Source organism: Mytilus galloprovincialis, chromosome 1 (genome assembly GCF_965363235.1).
Source record: "Mytilus galloprovincialis chromosome 1, xbMytGall1.hap1.1, whole genome shotgun sequence".
NCBI classification, from domain to species: Eukaryota; Metazoa; Mollusca; class Bivalvia; order Mytilida; family Mytilidae; genus Mytilus; species Mytilus galloprovincialis.
In genome coordinates, this window is record NC_134838.1 from 45,281,251 (window position 1) to 45,302,056 (window position 20,806).

The 20,806-nt window shown below is 32.8% G+C and overlaps 1 protein-coding gene and 1 long non-coding RNA gene across 2 annotated transcripts; both read right to left on the reverse strand.

Moving 5' to 3' along the window:
- Positions 1–1,645: 1,645 nt before the first annotated feature.
- Positions 1,646–8,407, reverse strand: LOC143079134 (sialate:O-sulfotransferase 2-like). The gene is made up of 5 exons (XM_076254373.1): positions 8,304–8,407; positions 6,411–6,498; positions 4,378–4,505; positions 2,857–2,995; positions 1,646–1,789 (listed from the first exon to the last, which is right to left on the reverse strand). The coding sequence occupies exons 2-5, from the start codon at positions 6,490–6,492 to the stop codon at positions 1,782–1,784; spliced, it is 357 nt and encodes a 118-aa protein (XP_076110488.1). The 5' UTR covers positions 6,493–6,498; positions 8,304–8,407; the 3' UTR covers positions 1,646–1,781.
- Positions 8,408–15,312: 6,905 nt separating this feature from the next.
- LOC143075702 (uncharacterized) lies at positions 15,313–20,545 on the reverse strand. The gene is made up of 3 exons (XR_012978389.1): positions 20,417–20,545; positions 17,294–17,379; positions 15,313–16,068 (listed from the first exon to the last, which is right to left on the reverse strand). It is a non-coding gene; the product is annotated as an uncharacterized LOC143075702 (long non-coding RNA).
- Between the last annotated feature and the right edge of the window lie 261 nt (positions 20,546–20,806).

Below are 20,806 nucleotides of genomic sequence, written 5' to 3' on the forward strand. Positions count from 1 at the left end.
GATAGGATAATGTTGAATAAGTCTGAAATCCCCATCCTTTTTTTGGCACTAGCCCCATTGGTGATACCTGAAGTGTGGGAAAAGGTGGGTATCTGAAAGGACCAGCTATGCGACCAAGTTTAACTTCCTTCATTAATTTTTCTTTAAAAAATTTGAGTAGCTGTAATGCACTTTTTAAATTGGAACTCTCCCTTGGTTCCCTAGAGCCAAAATATTTTAATGAAAAACCGTATTTGAAACCAGATATAATTTCATGTGCTACATTGTTAAGTGGGTAGAATTCTAAATAATTTTCCAAGACTGATACTTTTATAGGAGTATTTCCCAATGAATAAAAATTAATACTTTTTGTTATTTCTTCCTTGGGCCCGGTTATTACATTGGGCCTTTCTGTGTTTGCCACTGAATATTTCACATATGTGTTTAAACCTGATGAGATATCAGTAGTTTCCTCAGGTACTTCTGCCACCACATGTCCGACCTCTTTTGTTTTCTTGAGAGATCTTCTCCGGCCAGCTCCGTCTTTCTTTTGGGCAATTTCTTCGGGCTGCACTTTCTTTCCTCCTGTCCTGCTGGTCGTTCTTCTTTTCTTCCCCATGGCCCATGATGGCGATCCTACGGCATTTTTCTTGTTAGGCATCTTCTTTTTCTGGATATTTTAACTTATTTGCGGAACACTTGATTTCTTGTCGACAGCAAATTAACAAGTGCCCGATACGGGAATTCCAAAATTCTATTCTAGCTGATACGGGAATTCCAAAATTCTGATTCATGCTGCGAGCGCCGCTATGGCCATGCCAAATATTGCATTGAGCTACAGGCTGCAACGCCCACGCACCCACACGAATATTTGATTGAATTAAACCAGATTATTGAAAATATAAAAAATTTATAATCTCAATTATTTCAGGACAAAACAATATCAATTTAATAACAGGACAACAAATTAACAATTTACCACTTGCAGGATATCAAATTATCAGATCCAGAAAAAAAAACCAAAAAACTACTTGACAGATAGTACTTCGTTTTTTACGTTTTGTTGCTTTATAATGCGATAAGAGATCAAAAAATGATCCTTGATTATCTGTACTAAGATACAAAATAATACTAGAAGAATGATATTCAACATTCATTTTGGATATTTTTTTGGAAAGTTGTGATCAATGTTCAATGAATAATTGAATATGTTTAGCTAAATTTATTGTTAAATTTCCTTAGGAACAGTACCATGAAAGGGCTTATGCAGTTTATTTCCTTATTTATAATATTTCTATGTATATCTCTTTATTCATTCCGTAACTTCGTTGGCTTTCCAAACGATAGATAAAAGCAACAGTAATACACCGCTGTTTCAAAGACTTAAATCTATTTAGAGACAACAAACCCGGATTACAAACACTAAACCCAAGGGAATCAAATCAATTATAAGAAGAGAACAACGGAACAACAGAAACACTGAACTTCAACAAAAACAAGAATCAGCGTACATAGAAACAACTGCCATATTTCTGTCTTGGTACAAGACATTATAGAGGAACTCGTGGGTTAAACATTGGTTTGTGTTTGATAGGCTATAATACGAAAAAACTCCCAAAGCCGCATTTCAGAATTGATATTCATATTTTCTGAGCAGACTAAATCCTTGATTTTAGATATGATTTATTTTGATTCTACAATTTATAACATGATTATAAAATAAAGTTCTATGATTGAGATATTTCAATTATGACGATGCAGTTGATCTGTAATATGCTGTTCGTGTTTCTTTTCCAACGAAATCATCTAACTGTAAATATAAATTAAAAAAAAATTATAACCATCTTAATTATAATATCTAACAAACATTAGTTTACTTATTTAACTTCCGGAAAGCTATATCCGTGTTTTCATTAATCAATATGAAAACTTTCGTTAATTGCATCAGATTAATTATCATCACACCTTTCTCTTTTCCTGCTGTTTTTGTTCTTCAATTCTCTTATTCAAACCACTGTTGTCTAATAAAACGGGCTTTACTATTTCAATTTTTCTTGGAGTTCAATATTTTTGTTATTCTACTATTGTTTGGCGTTCCAAATGTTTTGCTTCTAAATTTTGTGAAAAACGTCATTTTAGTAAAACATATTGTGGTCGTTAAAATGTAGAACAGTCTATATATTCTAGTATCTTTGGTTGCCGAAAATTGCGTTACCTTAAAATCTATAGCCACATTTTAAGGTGTCTAAATGAGATGCAATAGTAGTAAAATGATGTTCAAATTCCATTTCTAATTTACAATCAAAATAACAAAACATGTGGAAATCACATGAATCGCGTCTCTAGTTTCGCATGCATCACAAGTAGTGCGAATCCATACTATGTAAACACATCATGATATGGCGTAACACAAAACACTATCTTGCAGGGAAATGTTTTTTTTAGGATTTTTCAAATTAGTTCACAGTATTTTTCTGAACTTAGATAGAAATATTGTATAGACGTCTTTTGAAACCTATTTGTCTTATTTTTATTTCATTTTTTTTGGTGATTTTGTTGTTTCTCTTTGGGATAATGTTACGGAAAAAATAGAAAACAACTGAAAAAAATATGTTTTGGGTATGTCCAGAAATTTTGCCCTGTAACGTTTATTCACGTTCAGCGTGCGTTTGGATGCAACATATTCGAACGTAACTGCGTTTTCATACATCCCTCATATACAAATGATCGCTGCCGTCCTTAAGTTTAATTTCGAATGCCGGACTAAAGAGGTCACGGTTGACATATTTTATCTTTAGTCAGCCGTTTGGGATTGAAGATAAGTTAACGCATATTAGCTCTGTTTTTAACTTAAAATAGCTTTCAAACTTCATATACCTTTATAGATGGCATTTCTCCACGCGCCGCCACACATCCTATTCAGTTCCCCTGGACAACGGTAGTTGCATTCCAACTCCGAAGCTTGGGGATATGCTCGGCTGTAATACCTGTTTCCACAAAGGCACCAACGACCGGCCTGATAAATATATATTTGTATGTTACCAAAAAATAAATAAAAATCAAGACTGGAAATTATGAGTTGGCATATTTAGAGGTCAGATAATTTACATGTACCGATGATTTATATATTTTGTGATTACGTATTGATGAGAAAAAAGAAATTTACCAATCTGCTTTTGAATGATGCCTAATAAATCATTGGTTTATGTTGCTTATTCTTTTTTTCTATAAATGTTTGACTATGTTATCTTCTGCCGATTTCAATTAAAAAGTGAAACAGTTCCACCCAAACATCATATATGGAAACGTTTCGGATGAAAATCTTTCACTTGTTTTACTGTGAAGAATTCAAGATTGCTATAGTTTAATAATCAGAATAGATTGATCTGATTCATTTTACATCGTTCTCATACTGATGAAGGATATCTGTTATCCGAAATATTCAACATTTGTTAATCTAATTGTTTTTTTATAATGATATTGTATCTTTTTAGACTTGCTATATATTATATTTTGTAGTATACTGTATCATAATTATATGATCCACAGTCCCGTAAGAGTTGTCATTGGCTATTATTCAGTCATTTTATATATATCTTCCTCATGCGAAGCTCTGATTTTTTGTCCAGATTTCGCTACACTTTCTGCCCATTTTAGTTCAATCTTGTATCAGGTTTATGATTTACAAAATTTTGGTTTCAAGCATCACTTAAGATTTATTGCTTGACGAAATGTGCTTCTGATTTAATAAAACTGATACCTTTAGTGTTGTTATCCCGTATATGAAATACAAGAATAAAAATTATATGTAATTGGGTTACAACTTATGCGAATTGTGTAGCCAAAACAATTGAATGCCTTAGATTATTCTCTGACTCGTTTGATTTATTAACAATGCTCAATCGGCAAACTTTGTAAAATTCCGGTTTTCTATATCAAATTGTAGATTGTACATAATCTGCCGAGAACTGCCTCGTGTGTACGATATAAAACTTATCTTGCATCTTTTGCGTACAATATCAAATACATATTATATGACAAAGTTTCCAGTACACAATTTAATTAGAAATATAATTAGTTGAATATTTTTTACGAAAAAAAAGCGAAAGAAGTAAAAATTCTAAAATTCGAATGGCGGAAAGCAGAAAATTCCAAAACCAAGAAATATCAAAACCGAAAATTTGACATAAAACAACAATTCAAAGTCAAGAATAAGATTGGTATAAACCGACTTACGATTTTTTAAAATTTTTATATTAGAACTAACTTAACTGTGCTTACTTTTTTATAAACTTAATTACTCAGAATTGCCAACCCCAGGAAACACTTTTTTGGAAAATGCGAACCGCAACCACTGTACAATTTGCTAATTGTAGATAGCTCGCATTGTTGTTTTACCTGTAATCCAAGATACCTGTACCCTCTACAGTGATGTCTGCATTTCTCTAATGAATTCCGATGTAAAACCCGTTTCCCATACCTTAACATAAGGTGATTACGGTCATCCACGAAACATCCAACATAGCCTAAGTAGAAAAATCATAGTGTTATATATACATGTATACAGAACCTGTAAATTCAGCAACTACTTCGTTTTTGTTTTCTCGTTTTTCTTTTTACGTACAAAGGGGCCTCGATGGCCAATTGGTCTAAGTAGTTCTACTAGCTGGTCAACACTGAAATTTGCTCTTAACTCCAATCTTAATAGATTAGGATTGTCAGTTTTCCTATCGATGGTTGGTAGTTTTCGCCGAGCACTCTGGCTTCCTCCACCTATAAAAACTGACCGCCATTAAATAAGCTAAAAAGTGGCGCTTAAAAGTGGCGTTAAAACACAAAAATTAAAAATTAAATAAACTTTACGTTCGAAGAATCATTACGAACAAATAGATTGACTTTTATTTGTTTTCCGTCAAACACTAAATGTGGAAGAAGTGAATGATATTAACCTTGATTGTGTATTCAGCAAAATATTTCATATTTATTTCTTTTAACGGACATTTTTTGTACATAAATTCGGCCTTTAGTTTTCTCGTTTGAATTGTTTTACATTGTCATTTCGGAGCCTTATATAGCTGACTATGCGGTATGGGTTTTGCTCATTGTTGAAGGTCGTACGGTGACCTAAAGTTGTTAATATCTGTGTCAGTTCGGCCTCGCTTGGAGAGTTGTCTCATTTGCAATCATATCACATCTTCTTTTTTATAATGACTGCTTTATTCAATTTCGTTTCAATAGGTAAAGATATCGTACGATAATGAAGTGTCACATATCGCGAAATTTCATGATTACTAGTATTATTAGTATTTGATAAAAAGTTAAATAATAGAAATATTAAACTCAAAGGAAAATTCAAAACGGAAAGTTAATTATAAATGGCAAAATTGAAAGTTCAAACACATCTAACGACGCTAAAACAACTGTCATTTAAACACATCGCATGCATAAAATTTGAAAGAACAATTAAGTAAATATTTATGAATATGTTTACATATTATAATGTGTATAAATACAGTTAAATACATGTAACCATATCCTGCCGTTTCACACAATTATCGAGCATGTAAGAAAATGAAAAGAAACTTCTTACTGACGACGTGTAGTGATGGACCTTCTAGTTTATACGACGAAAATATAAAACAGAAACATGTTTTGATATAAATGGATTTTTTTTAAATGGTGATTATAATGCAATGATGACTGCTGTACCCTTTTTTTTTTACCTATTATGTCTGTTTGTTTCGCTTACAAAATTATTGTCAGTATAACGGAATATTTTATGCGACTGTCATACAAGTGTGAGGTTTAGATAGCTATAAAACCTGGTTTAATCCACCCTTTTGTACATAACGAATGCCTTTACCAAGTCATGAATATGACAGTTTTTTTTCGATACAGTTGATGTGTTTGAACTTTTGATTTTATCATTTGTAAATTGACTTTCCATTTTGAATTTTCCTAGGAGTTTGGTATTTTGTGATCTTACTTATTAAAATTGTTTATATTTGAATAACTTAGTTTAAATATCTGATTTTTTTGTTAGCATGTTTGTCTTTGTATTTAATGGTGTGAGATAAAATTTAAGGTTCTAATTTTGTAAATTTACATGTAAAACATAATATTGTGTGACATTAGACGCGTCAGTGGTCCCAATTTAAAGACTATTCTTTGAAAAAAGACAATATCATACATTGATTAAGATACGCCAACAGGCAATAATTGATAAGAGACTTATAACGATGGGTTATGCTGTTTTACATACGATACTATAAATCAAAGAATTAGAAGAAAAAAAATCAAGCATATTGATTGATAATAATATTCCACAATGTTTGATCAACTTTGTTTATTTATCTAATAAAAATACAGATAAAAATACACATATTTATTGTTGTTGCTGCTGCTGTGAAGTAAATGTTGAACATATTTACCTCTATAGAGTCCAATATTCCTGTATGGGTTTGAGTAAACAACACTGACCAAACAAAGGGCAAGAACAATTAAATTCTTCATAGTTCCCTGTAAAAGAGGGACGAAAGATACCAAAGGGACAGTCAAACTCATAAATCTAATGTAAGCTGATATTAAACATTTTAATTACCTTTTTTTTTGTTTTTTAGTTATATCAATGGTCACAAGGCACATTATTATAATTACTGTCGATATCCTAATTAAAGGATTTTGTGGGTAAAGCTGATTTGTTTGAATTGAGCAGCATTAATTATCATATTTGCTTTTAAATAATAAGTTCCTTTAAATTCCATTCAATAATAATAAAAACCAATACTTTTTATTCTCCAACACTTAAAAAACCAATATAGATGATTACGACGAAACAAACCAAATAAAAGAGCATCAAATAAGTTAGAAAGTTAGAAATCCAGGGGAAAAAACATAAAAAATTCTTCGTTTTTAACGTTTTTTCATGTTTTAATTTTTGATTAGGCACTTTCCTTTTTGAATTTTCCTCGGAACTCAGTATATTTGTCATTTTGCTTTTTAGCAGGTCTGAACAGGTACAAAATAATCTTACACTGTTCAACTTTAAATTGTTACAAAATAAAAAGAAACACTCATCGAATACTCCAGGCTTATAGTTTGAACACAATTAATAAGTTTATCTTCTAAAGACTAATGAGTGACGCTAGAATCAGGAAAGTTCAGAGGCCAAATAAAGAACAAAGTTGAAAAGCATTGAAAACAAAACATTCTGAAAGGTTTTTCCAAATACAGCTTTGCTAATATTATTATATTCATTAAACAGAGAATCCTATGTATTTAGAACAATATAAAGTGTTGTAAACAGTTAATTTATTTATATCAAAATATCAAAGATTATTCATGTCAACATCGAAAAGGTGACAAGTGGGTCCAAAGACCTTCGGGGAGGAAATCCTCACCAGCTGTAGCAATGACTCAGTAATTGAAAGAAACTCACCAAAGATACCAAACAGTCTTTTAATCGTATACGCCAAGGTCATAAAAAAAAGGTTAAAAGGGCAAATAGAGTACGAAATGAAGAGGATTAATACGTTTACATTTGAACATCTTGTCGTCGTCTGATATATCAACAAATATTGGTAAATATGCAATATTAGCACAATAGAAAGGACTGGATTTTGAAAATGACTAAGAATGTTTTCCAAAAAGCATAAAATGCTCAGAAAACTATTACTGACAAGATCAGGGAAAATATTTTGGCCTTAGGACCTCTTAAGTCTCTGGTAACTAATTCTATAAGGCATTATTGGAATACCTTTGAATTAACGATTTGTGTATTTTTTAAATATCAAACAATATGTTAGAATGTGTACTGAATGTAAATGAAAGATGTATTCAGTAGAATTCTATCAGATTTTTACATGTCATTTTTCATATCGGATGTGTTCAATAGCAGCCGAAATGCGAAAGGCTCGAGGTCTGATATTGACCGAGAGCTAATAATACATCTGATATTAAAAATGGCATGTCTTGATCTTTTTATCATATGCGTCAAAAATAGAGAAAATAGCAGTTACATTATAATGAACCTTTCAAGTGGATCTTAAGAAGAAGTTCAAAAAGTGAAAAGTTTACGGACCTTGGACGCCAAATGTAATACATCCGATGTTAAAAAAAATGACAATAATAAGACTCAACAGAGACGAAAGGCGATGAAAAAAGTCAACATAATGGACACTGTTTGCAAGAGTAATTCGCCGGAATTCCATTTTACGGAATGTCTTGTAGTATGTGATAATTTTTAATATCAGAGCTAAACTCCATTTCAAACATTTGAATTCTAGAAAAATCAAAATACAAAAGAATAATAACATAATACTTACGTGCAACTTGTCTTTGTAAGAAAAACTATATTTTCAGATTGACTTTTGCAATGGGTGACAAATTCTTTTTTATACCAACTATATCGCCTACCTTAGATTTCCACGTACTTTTTAACGGATATGTTTACTACCGTTTGTATAATAACGTTTCCTTATTTCGCCATGTATTTCCTATTGAAACTAAATTTGGTAGCAACCTTGTACTGTTAAATTGACATACAATTCTATTATAATTTTTATGTATGATTCGTCTAAAATTAGACGTGAAAAATATATATATTTATATTTTGAAGCTTCAAAAATCATCAGATCTGTGGTTAGTGACTCTCTGCTGAGTTAAATAAGTATGTACTATCTTTTTAATATTGTGCAGATTAACTAAAGTCCCAGGTAATGTGAGGGATGATTGCCAACAAACATGTTTCATCCACATTTATTCTTAATCGTTTGTTTTAAGGCAGGTGCGTATATCTCAGTAGTTATGATTAGTTGTGTCTTGCATATCTGTCTATCGTTTATTGTTCGAATGAACGACATGCAATTTATGATCATTTATTAATTGCAATACAATACAATAATAATACAATAATATTGTATTAACGTCTCAACATCAATAATACCGTATACACAGTTCACATCATTGTAAAAGTAAACTTTAAAAAAAAATATTAATGCCATTCTAAAAAGATTTATGGGAGACGGATTAAAAAAGGAACTATTACTTACACTTTTTCAAAATGAGCTATCATAAAACAAAAATTAAAACATGTTTGCATTTATTATCGGTATACACAACGTCTTCTACGGTGTAAAATAAGCTTGCAGGTAAACATATAGTTACTTTTCCCCCATGCAAATTTCCCCCAAATGATAGATTTCATTATATTTATATAAGTCTGAAAACTAGATCCAACAGAGTTAAAATTAGTTTTTATGCTGATAAATATTTATTGTCAATTAACTTTGAAATAACACAATTGTTCGTCAATCTCGCTATATTTCCACAAGTCTGTCTAAACGGTTGTAGTCTATGTCTTTGTCCAATTGTCCGTCTATATTTTCAACGTTCTGTCTATGTTTCCATTAGTCTCTTCAAGTTCAATAGTCTAATTTCATATTCACCAGTCCATTTTTGTGGCTACTATTCTGTCTATATGTCAACCAGTTATTTTCCGTGTATAATAGTCTATCTACACGTCTACCAGTCAGTGTACATTTCCAACCGTCTGTAAATGTGTCCATCAATCTGTGTATGTGTCCATCAATCTGTCTACATGTCTACCCTACCAGCAGGTCTATATTTCTACCATACTGTGCCTACATGTCCATCAGTCCATCTATAGTTTTACCCGTCAGTAATTGCTTTTAACATGCTGACATTTACATGCATTTTTTTGCCCTGACAGCTTACTACATATGATGTATACTCCATACTATAACTAATACCCTCATGCTTTGAAATGCCGAACAGTTTCGTAGGGTTCATTGTCACCCAAGGAACATATTTAGTATTTTTCGCCACCACAATTCAAAATTAATAGTCTTATCTATCTCCGATTGAAAAACCGACGTTTCACAACCATACTAAATAGACATGTTTTCGCAAGTAATGTCCGTCTCTGCGTGCTATTTTTATGTGAATTGTAGAATTGTCTTGCATAAAATTATGTACATAAAAAAATCGTTCGTAGTTATTTCTTTATCAAACAACAACCAGTCTGGCGTCGCCGACGTTGTATCACAAGGAGGGAAATTAGCTGCTCGTGCTATTAGGGGGGGGGGGGGATTTGCATGCTCCGGGTTTACCCCCAATCACGCTGAGGGGAAAAAGTTGGATCATATAATATATGTATAGATAGATCAATGGTTGGTAACCTGGATATGATATGGCTGCCTTGCAGATAGATTTTAGATGAAAATTTAAAGATGCACCGTGGGATACACAGTTGTAAATATCCCAAAACCTAAAATGTCATAGTTAAAATTGAGATAATATGCAGCGCATTCTGCCGTTTACTAGTATTTGGAATCTATTTATGATGCTTAATGTTCAAATAAAAGTCACTATTTTTTTACAACCACACGGTCGATGCCACTGCTGGTGGAGTTTTAATTCCCCTAGGGTATCACCAGCCCAGTAGTCAGCACTTCTGTGCTGATCTGAATTATCATTGATAGGGTCATATTCACAACTTAAATGTAAACAGTTTACAAAACTTTTGAATTTTTGAAAAACTAAGGCTTTTCTACCTCAGGAATAGATTACTGTAGCTGGTAAACCTTTTAGAAAAGTTGTTCCTCAATGCTCTTTAGCTTCGTACTTCATTCTGGTGTAAAATTGTAATTTTCTGTCTTTTTGTTGATTTTAATACGACTATGAGAGGTGAACTAAGACAGCAGCGAAAGTTACCACAGCAATATTCACACTCTTTGATAAAAGATAAACTGACATGGCAAAAGGAACAATAACTAACAGCAAATAATAATATATAAAACATAATATGGGAAAACTAAATACCGAATGATCAACATGAACCCCACCAAAATCAAGGGGTGATAACAGATGCTATGACCAGAAGGGTAAACACACATCCAGCTCCACATGTGCACTGTAAATGTTTTAGACACCTGATGCGTCCGGATGCGTTCCAAATTTAAACACAATATGTTCGGTTATTAACATATTGTGTTCAGTCTTTTTACGCACATGTTTAAGAACAATGTTCTGAATGGAACACTTTTAATTAGTGTTTAAATACGTTAATTTTGAGTGAAACAATTACTGATTTCACTATTCAAGAGTCAAACAGACGATGAATAAGGGTGACTCGTATTGTAATTTGACGATAAAAGAGGGACGAAAGATACTAGAGAGACAGTCAAACTCATAAATCGAAATAAACTGAAAAATCATGGCTAAAAATCCAAAGACAAACAGACAAATAATAGTACATACGACACAACACAGAAAACTAAAGAATAAACAACACGAACCCCACCAAAACTTGGGGTGATCTCGGGTACCCCGAAAGGATAAGCAGATCCTGCTCCACATGTGGGACCCGTCGTGTTGCTTATGTGATAACAAACCTGGTAAATAGTCCAATTCAGTAGGTCACATTCATGAAAGGGAAGGGGATGGTAGTTAAGACGTAAGGCACATATCCGATATCATTTGTGAAACGGTTATTCCATCACGGTCAAATAAAGGTATTAGCTGTACCACATAAGCCCATTATAGTTGGGTAATATGAACTTTGAAACATGTTACAGGTGCGTATTTATAAGCGTGGAAATGATCGATTTTTGATATATATCTTTTTTTTAACGGGTAAAGTTCTTTGTGTATATTTTTTAACCAACGCAAGTGCCTAAATGTTAATGAAAGCGATGCTATCGTTAAAGCGTTCTTGTGTCTAACATGATGTGTTTCAACTTATCACATGTTTGTGTGACGTATTTTAATTCTAGGCAATATCCTTCATCATAAATTAGTTCATTCAAAAATACCTCCTCATTTCAAAGACCAGTCTGTACCAATCATTTCTTACACCTATACCAAACCTATTGCAACTTAAATTTTTAATTACAAACACGTTTTGCAGGATCTCAATATTGACGACTTCATGTCTAAACCTCCTGATTGCACTTGTGCTAGTTCCCAAATTCACATATAATCCGGCTGGCCATGTTATTACCGGTTTCCGTAACATTGTTTATAACACTTCCCTACGAAATGTGTTATCGAAAGGTCCAAAATACCGTTAGCCTAAATCCATCAATTGGAAATACAACTTTAAAATTTTGATGGATTCAGTCGAGTAGTATGCCAGGCAATGGGCTAAGCGCGAGAAGGAAGACGTAGACACGCTTTCCGAATAGATTAAGGCAGTGAGGTCGTTGATACAAATCAGAATTAAGAAACAGAACGGGTCTATCAATGCCCATGCTACGTCAATCTTTAAAGACCCAAATGTTGCAAAACACTTATCCTACCTTCGTGACAAATATGTTGTGTTGTTGTCCCCGCAGATAACGCCCCAAATCACATTGTTTTTGTGTGTAAAACTCATTACATTATATTAACTGCTTGATAAACGAATTAGGTATTGACAATTCCCTTGGAAACTCAACGTATACCCTCACGACACTTACCAAAGAAGAAATCCTGGATAATCATAGGTCTGTTCTATGTTCCTTTGGAGTTTCAACCAAAGATTATGAACTGGATCTTCCATCACTGTGTTGGATACATAAACAGCATAAGTGTCCTTACAAACAACGGTATATTGCTGGGTCTTCCAAGTGCTCCACGAAACCTCTTTCTAAATTATTACCATCTATTCTATCTGCAATCAAAGATGGGCTTCAAAGTTATTGTGAAACTGCCTATTGTAGAGGTGGCGTGAATCAGATGTGGATACTTTACACAAGTATTCCCCATTCTAAACTAAAAGAAAAATTGAAAGAGTTGGTATTGATTGTTTCATAAAAAAAAATGGCCAACGTAGACACAAGTGTCTTGTCTAAGGGAGGGATAAATCCAACTTTGTAAAGGATCAATCTGATTCAAACAAAAATTCTCTAAAACTGACATTATCAAGATGCTTGATTTCTTGATTGACAACATATTTGTTACGTTCGGAGGACGTGTTTTTCAACAGACTTTCGGCATTCCAATGGGAACAAATTGTGCCCCTCATCTTGCCGACTTTGTTTTTTTTAATTTATTATTTAGAGGCTGACTTCATAGAGGAACTTCTAAGGACGAAAGATAAGAAGTTAGCAATATCCTTTAACTCTACTTTTCGCTATATAGATGATTTTCATTCACTAAATAATTCAAAATTCGGTGACTATGTTGAACTCATCTATCCCATCGAATTAGAGATAAAGGATACAACAGATACAGTTAAGTCGGCCTCATATCTTGACTTACATCTAGAAATTGACAATGAGGGTCGGTTGAAAACAAAACTTTACGACAAAAGAGATGATTTTAGCTTTCCAATTGTGAACTTTCCATTTCAAAGTAGCAACATTCCAGCAGCACCTGCATACGGTGTATATATCTCCCAATTGATACGATATTCTCGTGCTTGCATTTCCTGTCATGATTTTCTTGATAGAGGGTTGTTGCTCACAAGGTATCTATTAAATCAAGAGTTCCAAATGTTGAAGTTGGTATCATCACTTCGTAAATTTAACGGACGCCATCACGAGTTGGTTGACCGTTATGGAAAAACCGTTTCACAAATGATATCGGATATGTTCTTTAGGTCGTAACTACAATCCCATTCCCTTTCATGAATGTGACCTACTGAATTAGACTATTTACCGGATTTGTTATCACATAAGGTAGCAATACACAGTTAGGAGTTTAGTTTCGCATTTTGGCCCCTGTGGATTTTTCAAACAGGAAAGTTATTGTGTAATAAAATTCATTTTTAGACAGCTGAGTGCTAATTTAGCATTCAAAGATGGTTTATAAGAGCATCAAGATGTTACATGTTTTATGGGCTGTTTTCTGTTTGACAATCCGTATTTTCATAGCTAGACCGGCCATCGGTCCAGAAATTAATGTAATGTTTACAAACACCTTTTTTCTACACGAAGTTTTTGACGCAATTTTACAAAAAAATGAGACGAAAGACATATGATTTTCATTGGATTTGCTGAATGATATATGTACACAGTTTCAGAAAAGGTATTACTTCAAGCGATTGAAATTCTACTTTTAGCCAAATTTTGGGGAAATATGTGACATCTTTTCCCCCCTTTTTGCAATATTTTATAACAAATAAATGCAGATTGTTGCCATGAATACACCCAAAATAAATTATATTTTACCATTTTATATACTGGATATAAAATCTATGGAAGATTCATATGCCCATACATGACACAAACAGTAAGCTTGATATTGCAAGAAAGCAATGAAAAGGGGATGGTAAAATTTATAAGGGCAAATTTTAATATGTTTTCCTAACTGTTTATTGCTACCTAAGCAACACGACGGATACCACATGTGGAGCAGGATCTGCTTATCCTTCCGGAGTGTATGAGATCACTCCTAGTTTTTGGTGGGGTTCGTATTGTTTATTCTTTAGTTTTCTATTTGTGTCATGTGTACTATTGTTTGTTTGTTTGTCTTTTTCATTTTTAGCCATGGTGTTGTCAGTTTATTTTCGATTTATGAGTTTGACTGTCCCTCTGGTATATTTCGTCCCTCTTTTAAAAGGTATTGAACGGCGTATTGAAGAAGCTTCGTTGAAGAAGATGAACAACACAATTTGATTTAATAGATATGTATATCTATAAACAGTCTCCGGGACAAGTTTGCAATTCCGCTGAGTGCAAAAGTTGTCACCTTAATTTTTGGATTTAAGTCAAAATGAAGTTGATAACTTGGTTGGTATTGGTTCCCTGATATTTGTCCTAAAATTTTTTGGCTCTAGCACCACTGTTGAAAAAGTTATGCCCCTTTTTTCAACAATTTCCTCAGAGGAAAAGTAGTTTTCCTCAAGGGAAATCAAATTTCCCTAAAGGAAAAAGATTTTTCCTCAAGGGAAATTGTTTTTTCCTCAAGGGAAAAAGATTTCCCTTAGGGAATTTGCTGCATAAATATTTCCTTTAAGGAAATTCTATTTCCTTAGAGGAAATTCTATTTCCTTTGAGGAAATTCTTTTTCCTTTGAGGAAATTTGCGGCTTCAAATTTTCCTTTGAGGAAAAACTTTTTCCTGTGAGGAAATTTGTAGCTTCAAATTTTCCTTGGAGGAAATACTTTTTCCTGTGAGGAAATTTTTGACTAACACTTTTCCTTAAGGGAAAATTCAAGACAACAAATTTCCTCTAAGGAAATCATTGTTCTTCAAATTTCCTCCAAGGAAATTTCTGAACATCAAATTTCCCTTAAGGAAATGTTTTCCCTTATTTTCACTAGTTAAACATTTCTTCACTATACCCTGTATACAAACAGTATGAATATAATTTTACAACACTGAATAATTGATATTTAAAACTTTAATAAATGTTTGACTCAACATTTTAATGACATTGAAAAGTCTGACTGTTTAGGTCTAGGTATGACAGGTATTGTTCATACTTTTTATATAACTTTAACTTTGATTTATAAAAAAAATTTGTAGCAAAGGCTTCTGTTTTCTTTGTAATTGTTTCAATCCAATACATTAATAAGCAACCAATTTGAATGTCATACCATTTGTGGTGTTCTAAAAAATTTGTTTATATTTGCAGATTAAATAATAAAATAAACACGTCTTTTCTTGTTATTTTAAATTGAAATTTTCTTCTGTTTCAGCTTGTGTACAGTTATTCAATCCACTACGTAAGAATTCAGTGAATACATTATTCCATTCACTAAACATTTTTGCAAATTGATCTTCAATGATCTTCTTCCATATATTTGATATGAGGGAGCGATGTAAATGTGTGGATAAAACTGGTGTTCCTTTTTTCAACAACAAAATAGTATTTTTCTGCATTTCTCCTTTCTTTCGACTAATATATATAATATGTTGTTGCTTTTATACAATAGTGTTTTTGTGTATCTATGATAGAACTCCATTTTGTTTATGGCCATTATCATGTGATTATGATGAAATTTCCTATTTCTTTTTTGCAGGAAAGCACACATTCCAGTTCAAATTAATCCAATTGCGCACTATGTAGATACATTTCAACTTTCAGTTTCCTCTTCAGTACAATGACCTATTGATCATGAAAACCAAGATGTCTGATCACCTATAAATACACAAAATAAACAAATAAAATGTTATAAATGGAGAGAGAAACAGTAATAAAAGTTTATTTTGTCATGTATATTTCCTTTCTTACTTGTGAATGCTTTTGTCTATAGTTCTTATATTAGTTGATTTTGTGCATTTATCAATCTTTCAAGTTGAGGCAGCTTGTTCTTTATATTATATATATATGTTGAGCTGTTAAACCACTGTCTAAAGTAAGGGTAGGGTTGCAGTGGCGGATCCAGGGGGGGGGGGGGTTCTTGGGGTTGGAACCCCCCTTTTTTTTTGGACATTCAATGCATTTGAATGGGAGCATATAGTTGGACCACCCCCCCCCCCCCCCCCCCCCCTTTACTCTGGGTTGGGAACCCCCCCTTTTTGAAATGGCTGGATCCGCCACTGGGTTGAGTGCTCATAAACCTGTTTTTTATTACATGCATTAGTTTTTATACTATAAGGGAAATGTATAAATTTCTTGCTTACTCATGTTACTGTAAACAAACTAATTTTCGCGAGCGATTTATTTTCACAAGCAATTTATTTTTGCATTTAGAAATATAACACGCATATAAATTGTCAGGACTGTTTTTCATATGTATCTTTCCTTATTCATTTATTAAAATACATTTTAAAAGTAAAATTGAAAATCGCAAAAAATTAAATAGCTGTGATCATGGTGATGTAGACTAGAAAGTATAAAACGCAAAATAAAGTATTCACGAAAATTTAGTTTGTTTACAGTAGTCCAGTCTGTGATTGCAGGAAATTTAAATCATTGGTTGTCTGGTGGAGGGTTGTCTTATTGGCAATCATGCCACATCTTATTTTTATATAACCTTGCCATATTCCTATTGTGCCTGTCCAAAGTTCAGAGCCTGTAGTTTTTGTCAGTTTAGTCTGACACTAAAATTTAGTGGTTGTTGTTGTTGTTTCATACTGTTCATATTTATTTTTTTGTAATTTATTTTGTTATAAACTAGGCAATTAGTTTTACAGTTTTGATTGTTTCAATTTTTCATCTGAGGGTCTTTTATAGCTGCCTACTTTGACTATAGGGTACGGATTTTCTCATTATTGAAGGTCGTCACAGGCCTACAATTGCTTTCTTTAAGCCATGATCAATAGTTTTCATATTCAATATACCACATCTTTTAATTTTTATAGTAATCATGATAACCGTCTTTCAAGTTCAATAACTTTTTAAAAAATAAAAGTGGCCTTACCATTTAGGTTTAGGTGGCTTGTGCAAATTTTAAATTGCCTATCATTTCTGCTGTTTATAATTCTTAATTCTTCTATAGTTCTTGTCCTATATATAAAAGAGTAAAAGTTGGTACATGTATTGAATGACATCTTGCATCAATGTTTTTTTTTGCTGTTTAATGTACATGATGTATATTAATGTGTGTTTAATAAAAATCTGTACCATGAGTGCTTGATAAGCTTGTTGCCCTTTTCGTTGGTCTTTATGCTATAAATGAATTTTAATGATCAACTAGAAAAACTATGAGTACTGCACAAATAAGACCCCCCCTCCAAATAAAAAAAAAGGACATGCACACACAGTGGTATTCATTGACATAAAACATGAAGATAATTTGGCTCCATTTAGAGATATCTCAAGTGACTTTAAGTTTAAGGCTGTGATTTTTAAACAAATACATTTCTAAAACCTTCCAAAGTTTGAAAATGGACAGATTTTAAATAACTTTCCAACAACTAAAGTGCCTTAACTCTGCATCTTATACAAAAATATACATGATAAATAGGGGATGATACTCCAGCTTGCATATTCTTCAAAGTTTTAAAGGAACATAACTGAAGAACTGTAAAAGTTTTACTAACAAAATTTGAAATTGATCTGATTTTGTGGTAAAAAGTATTGTTTTAAAGTTTAAAAAAATTTGGTTGAGGTAAACTTAAGTTAGAGGCTGGAAACGAAAAATTATAAAGAACATAACTCTACAATAGTAAAAGAGACACTACCAAAATTCAAACTTAATCTGTATTTTGTGGTGATAAGCATTGTGTATAAGTTTCATAACATTTGGTTGAGACAAACTAAAGTTTAGAGAACGGGAAACCAAAAATTCAGCATTTATTTCCCATTTGTAAAGGGGCATAACTCTAGTACAGTAGCACTGACATCACCAAAATTCAAACTTGATCTGAGTATTGTGATAACAAGCTTTTGTAAAAGTTTAATTAAATTTGGTTGAGGCAAACTAAAGTACTGTAAGAGAACAAAAAACAATTTGGGGACAGACGGACAGACGATCAAGTGTTAAACTTAATGCCCCCTCCACCAGGGGTTATGAAAATGAAAAGGGAGTTTATGTCAAGATATAAAAACAATTCACCAAAGTTTCATAAAAATTGGTGAAAGCATTCGTGAGACTATCCAAATCCCAATAGTACAAATGACATAAATCAGAATTTTTTAAAATTGAAAGGAAAATTATCATGATTATGTTAATATATATACAAAAATAATTCACCAAGTTTCATGAAAATTGCTCAAATATAAAAAAAGAAGATGTGGTATGATTGCCAATGAGACAACTATCCACAAAAGACCAAAATGACACAGACATTAACAACTATAGGTCATCGTACGGCCTTCAACAATGAGCAAATTCCATACCGCATAGTCAGCTATAATAAGACCTGATAAGACAATGTAAAACAATTCAAACAAGAAAACTAACAGCCTTATTAATTTATGTAAAAAAATGAACGAAAAACACATATTTAGCAACACATAAACAAACGACAACCACTGACTTAAAGGAAGCATTGTTAATAGTATACTGGGAAAATCCCTAACTTTAAATTGCAAATTTCAACATCTTTAAAAATTAAAAAGGAGCTTAATTATATCAATAGATAATTCACCAAAGTATTATGAACAAGAATGTGTCCTCAGTACACGAATGCCCCACTCGCACTATCATTTTCCATGTTCAGTGGACCGTGAAATTGGGGTAAAAACTCTAATTTGGCATTAAAATTTTAATGCCTAATTATATTTTTTATCCAATTTTGTGGTCCATTGAACATGGAAAATGATAGTGCGAGTGGGGCATCCGTGTACTTTGGACACATTCTTGTTTTATCTCTGTCCTTAATATCTACTGAATTAAGCCAATTTTTTCACATTTTTTTGTCTTTTCTCTCTTATTATTTAACAATAACAAAAAAAACCAGAGAAACTGACAATGCCAAGGCAAAACATAAGATGCAGAAAAGAAAAACAAAACAAAACACTAAGCAACACCAACATCACCAAAAAACTAGTGTTGAATTCATGTACTCAGTCAGTCAGTGAGAGTTGGCAGATCCTGACCCACTATATTTATGCTTAAAAAAAACTAAAAATCATAGAGTACTAAATATATTTTGTAAATACTTGATTAAATACTTGACTTGTCATAAATAGCATAGACACCTCTTAGTTTTTGAGAACCACATGTGTTAATTGTGCGAGTATAATCATGATAATCATGCACAAGATTGACTTTTAAAAGCCTATATATATTGAAATTTTCTGAAAATATAGCATGCATTTATTAATATGACCAATTTTCAGACATTGTCAGAAATGCACAAAGATGCGAGATGATTTATATAATTATAATTTCAGGAATTTACAGTAAAGGCTTTTAACCCCACTTCATTTTGCACTTTCCCCAAGTCAGGGGCCAGAAGTTATGGCCTTTGTGACCTTTGTATGATTTTTATTTTAGTTTCTTTTTTATATATATTGAGGAGTTTAGTATCACGTCCATTATCACTCAACTAGTATACATTTTTGTTTAATGGTAAGCTAAAGCATGCCTCACAGGCACAGATCCAGGGGGGTTCGAGGGTTGGAACCCCCCTTTTTTTTACGATCAATGCATTTGAATGGGGACATGTAGTTGGAAACACCCTCCCCCCCCCCATTTGTCCTGGGTTAGGAACCCCTCCTTTAAATGGCTGGATCCACTACAGCCTCAGGTTGTGAGATTTTCTCGTTGCGTTGACGACCCATTAGTGACCTTTGGCTGTTATCTGCTCTTTGATCAGGTTGTTATCTTTGACACATTCCCCATTTTCAATTTTATTTTCAGTTCTATAATAAATGTTAGACTTCTTGTTGATTTGGTTTCACATTTCGGATTCGTCGGAGGAAAGCGTCCTAGAAATAAAATAGCCTTGCAAGACGTCATAATTATTTGGACTAGGTTTTCACCACCATCAACATTGTACTGTTGTAAAGAGTGTAGCACTGTGGAAGAAACGAGTTTGGCGCATTAACAAAAATATAATTGTCTGTGCTGACAGGTTAGTATATGTGTGCATACCAATATATAAATTTTCTAAGCCTTCTTTTTGGATATTTTGTCCATTTCTTGGTAAAATACTATCAGACCTCGAGTGCTGTTGTGTTACAAAAACGATCAAGTAATGTAGGGGAAAGAAACTAACTTAAAAGACCAAAATAAGCCACAACTAATGGGGGTCACATTGGGGGTTCCGTTCACGGATCCCGCTTATAGTTACTTTTTTTTTAGATTCCCGCATCCCGCTTACACTATGTAAGTAAGCAATTCTGATATTTTTGTAATTTCCCGTGTCCCGTGTCCCGCTTAACTTCATTTCCCGTTTTCACGGCACAATAATTTGTCAATGAGCATCTGTATCTCGGTATTGCATTTTTTTTTGTTTTTTTTTGGCACGCGTCAAGAAACAGT

Bases quoted from the DNA above. Each gene is read 5' to 3' on its own strand.
- LOC143079134 (XM_076254373.1), bottom strand. From the start codon at position 6,492: ATGAAGAATTTAATTGTTCTTGCCCTTTGTTTGGTCAGTGTTGTTTAC. The intron at 4,506-6,410 runs GTAAATATGTTC...TTTTCTACTTAG, and splicing joins GAATATTGGACTCTATAGAG to GCTATGTTGGATGTTTCGTG. The intron at 2,996-4,377 runs GTAAAACAACAA...TATATTTATCAG, and splicing joins ACAGGTATCTTGGATTACAG to GCCGGTCGTTGGTGCCTTTG.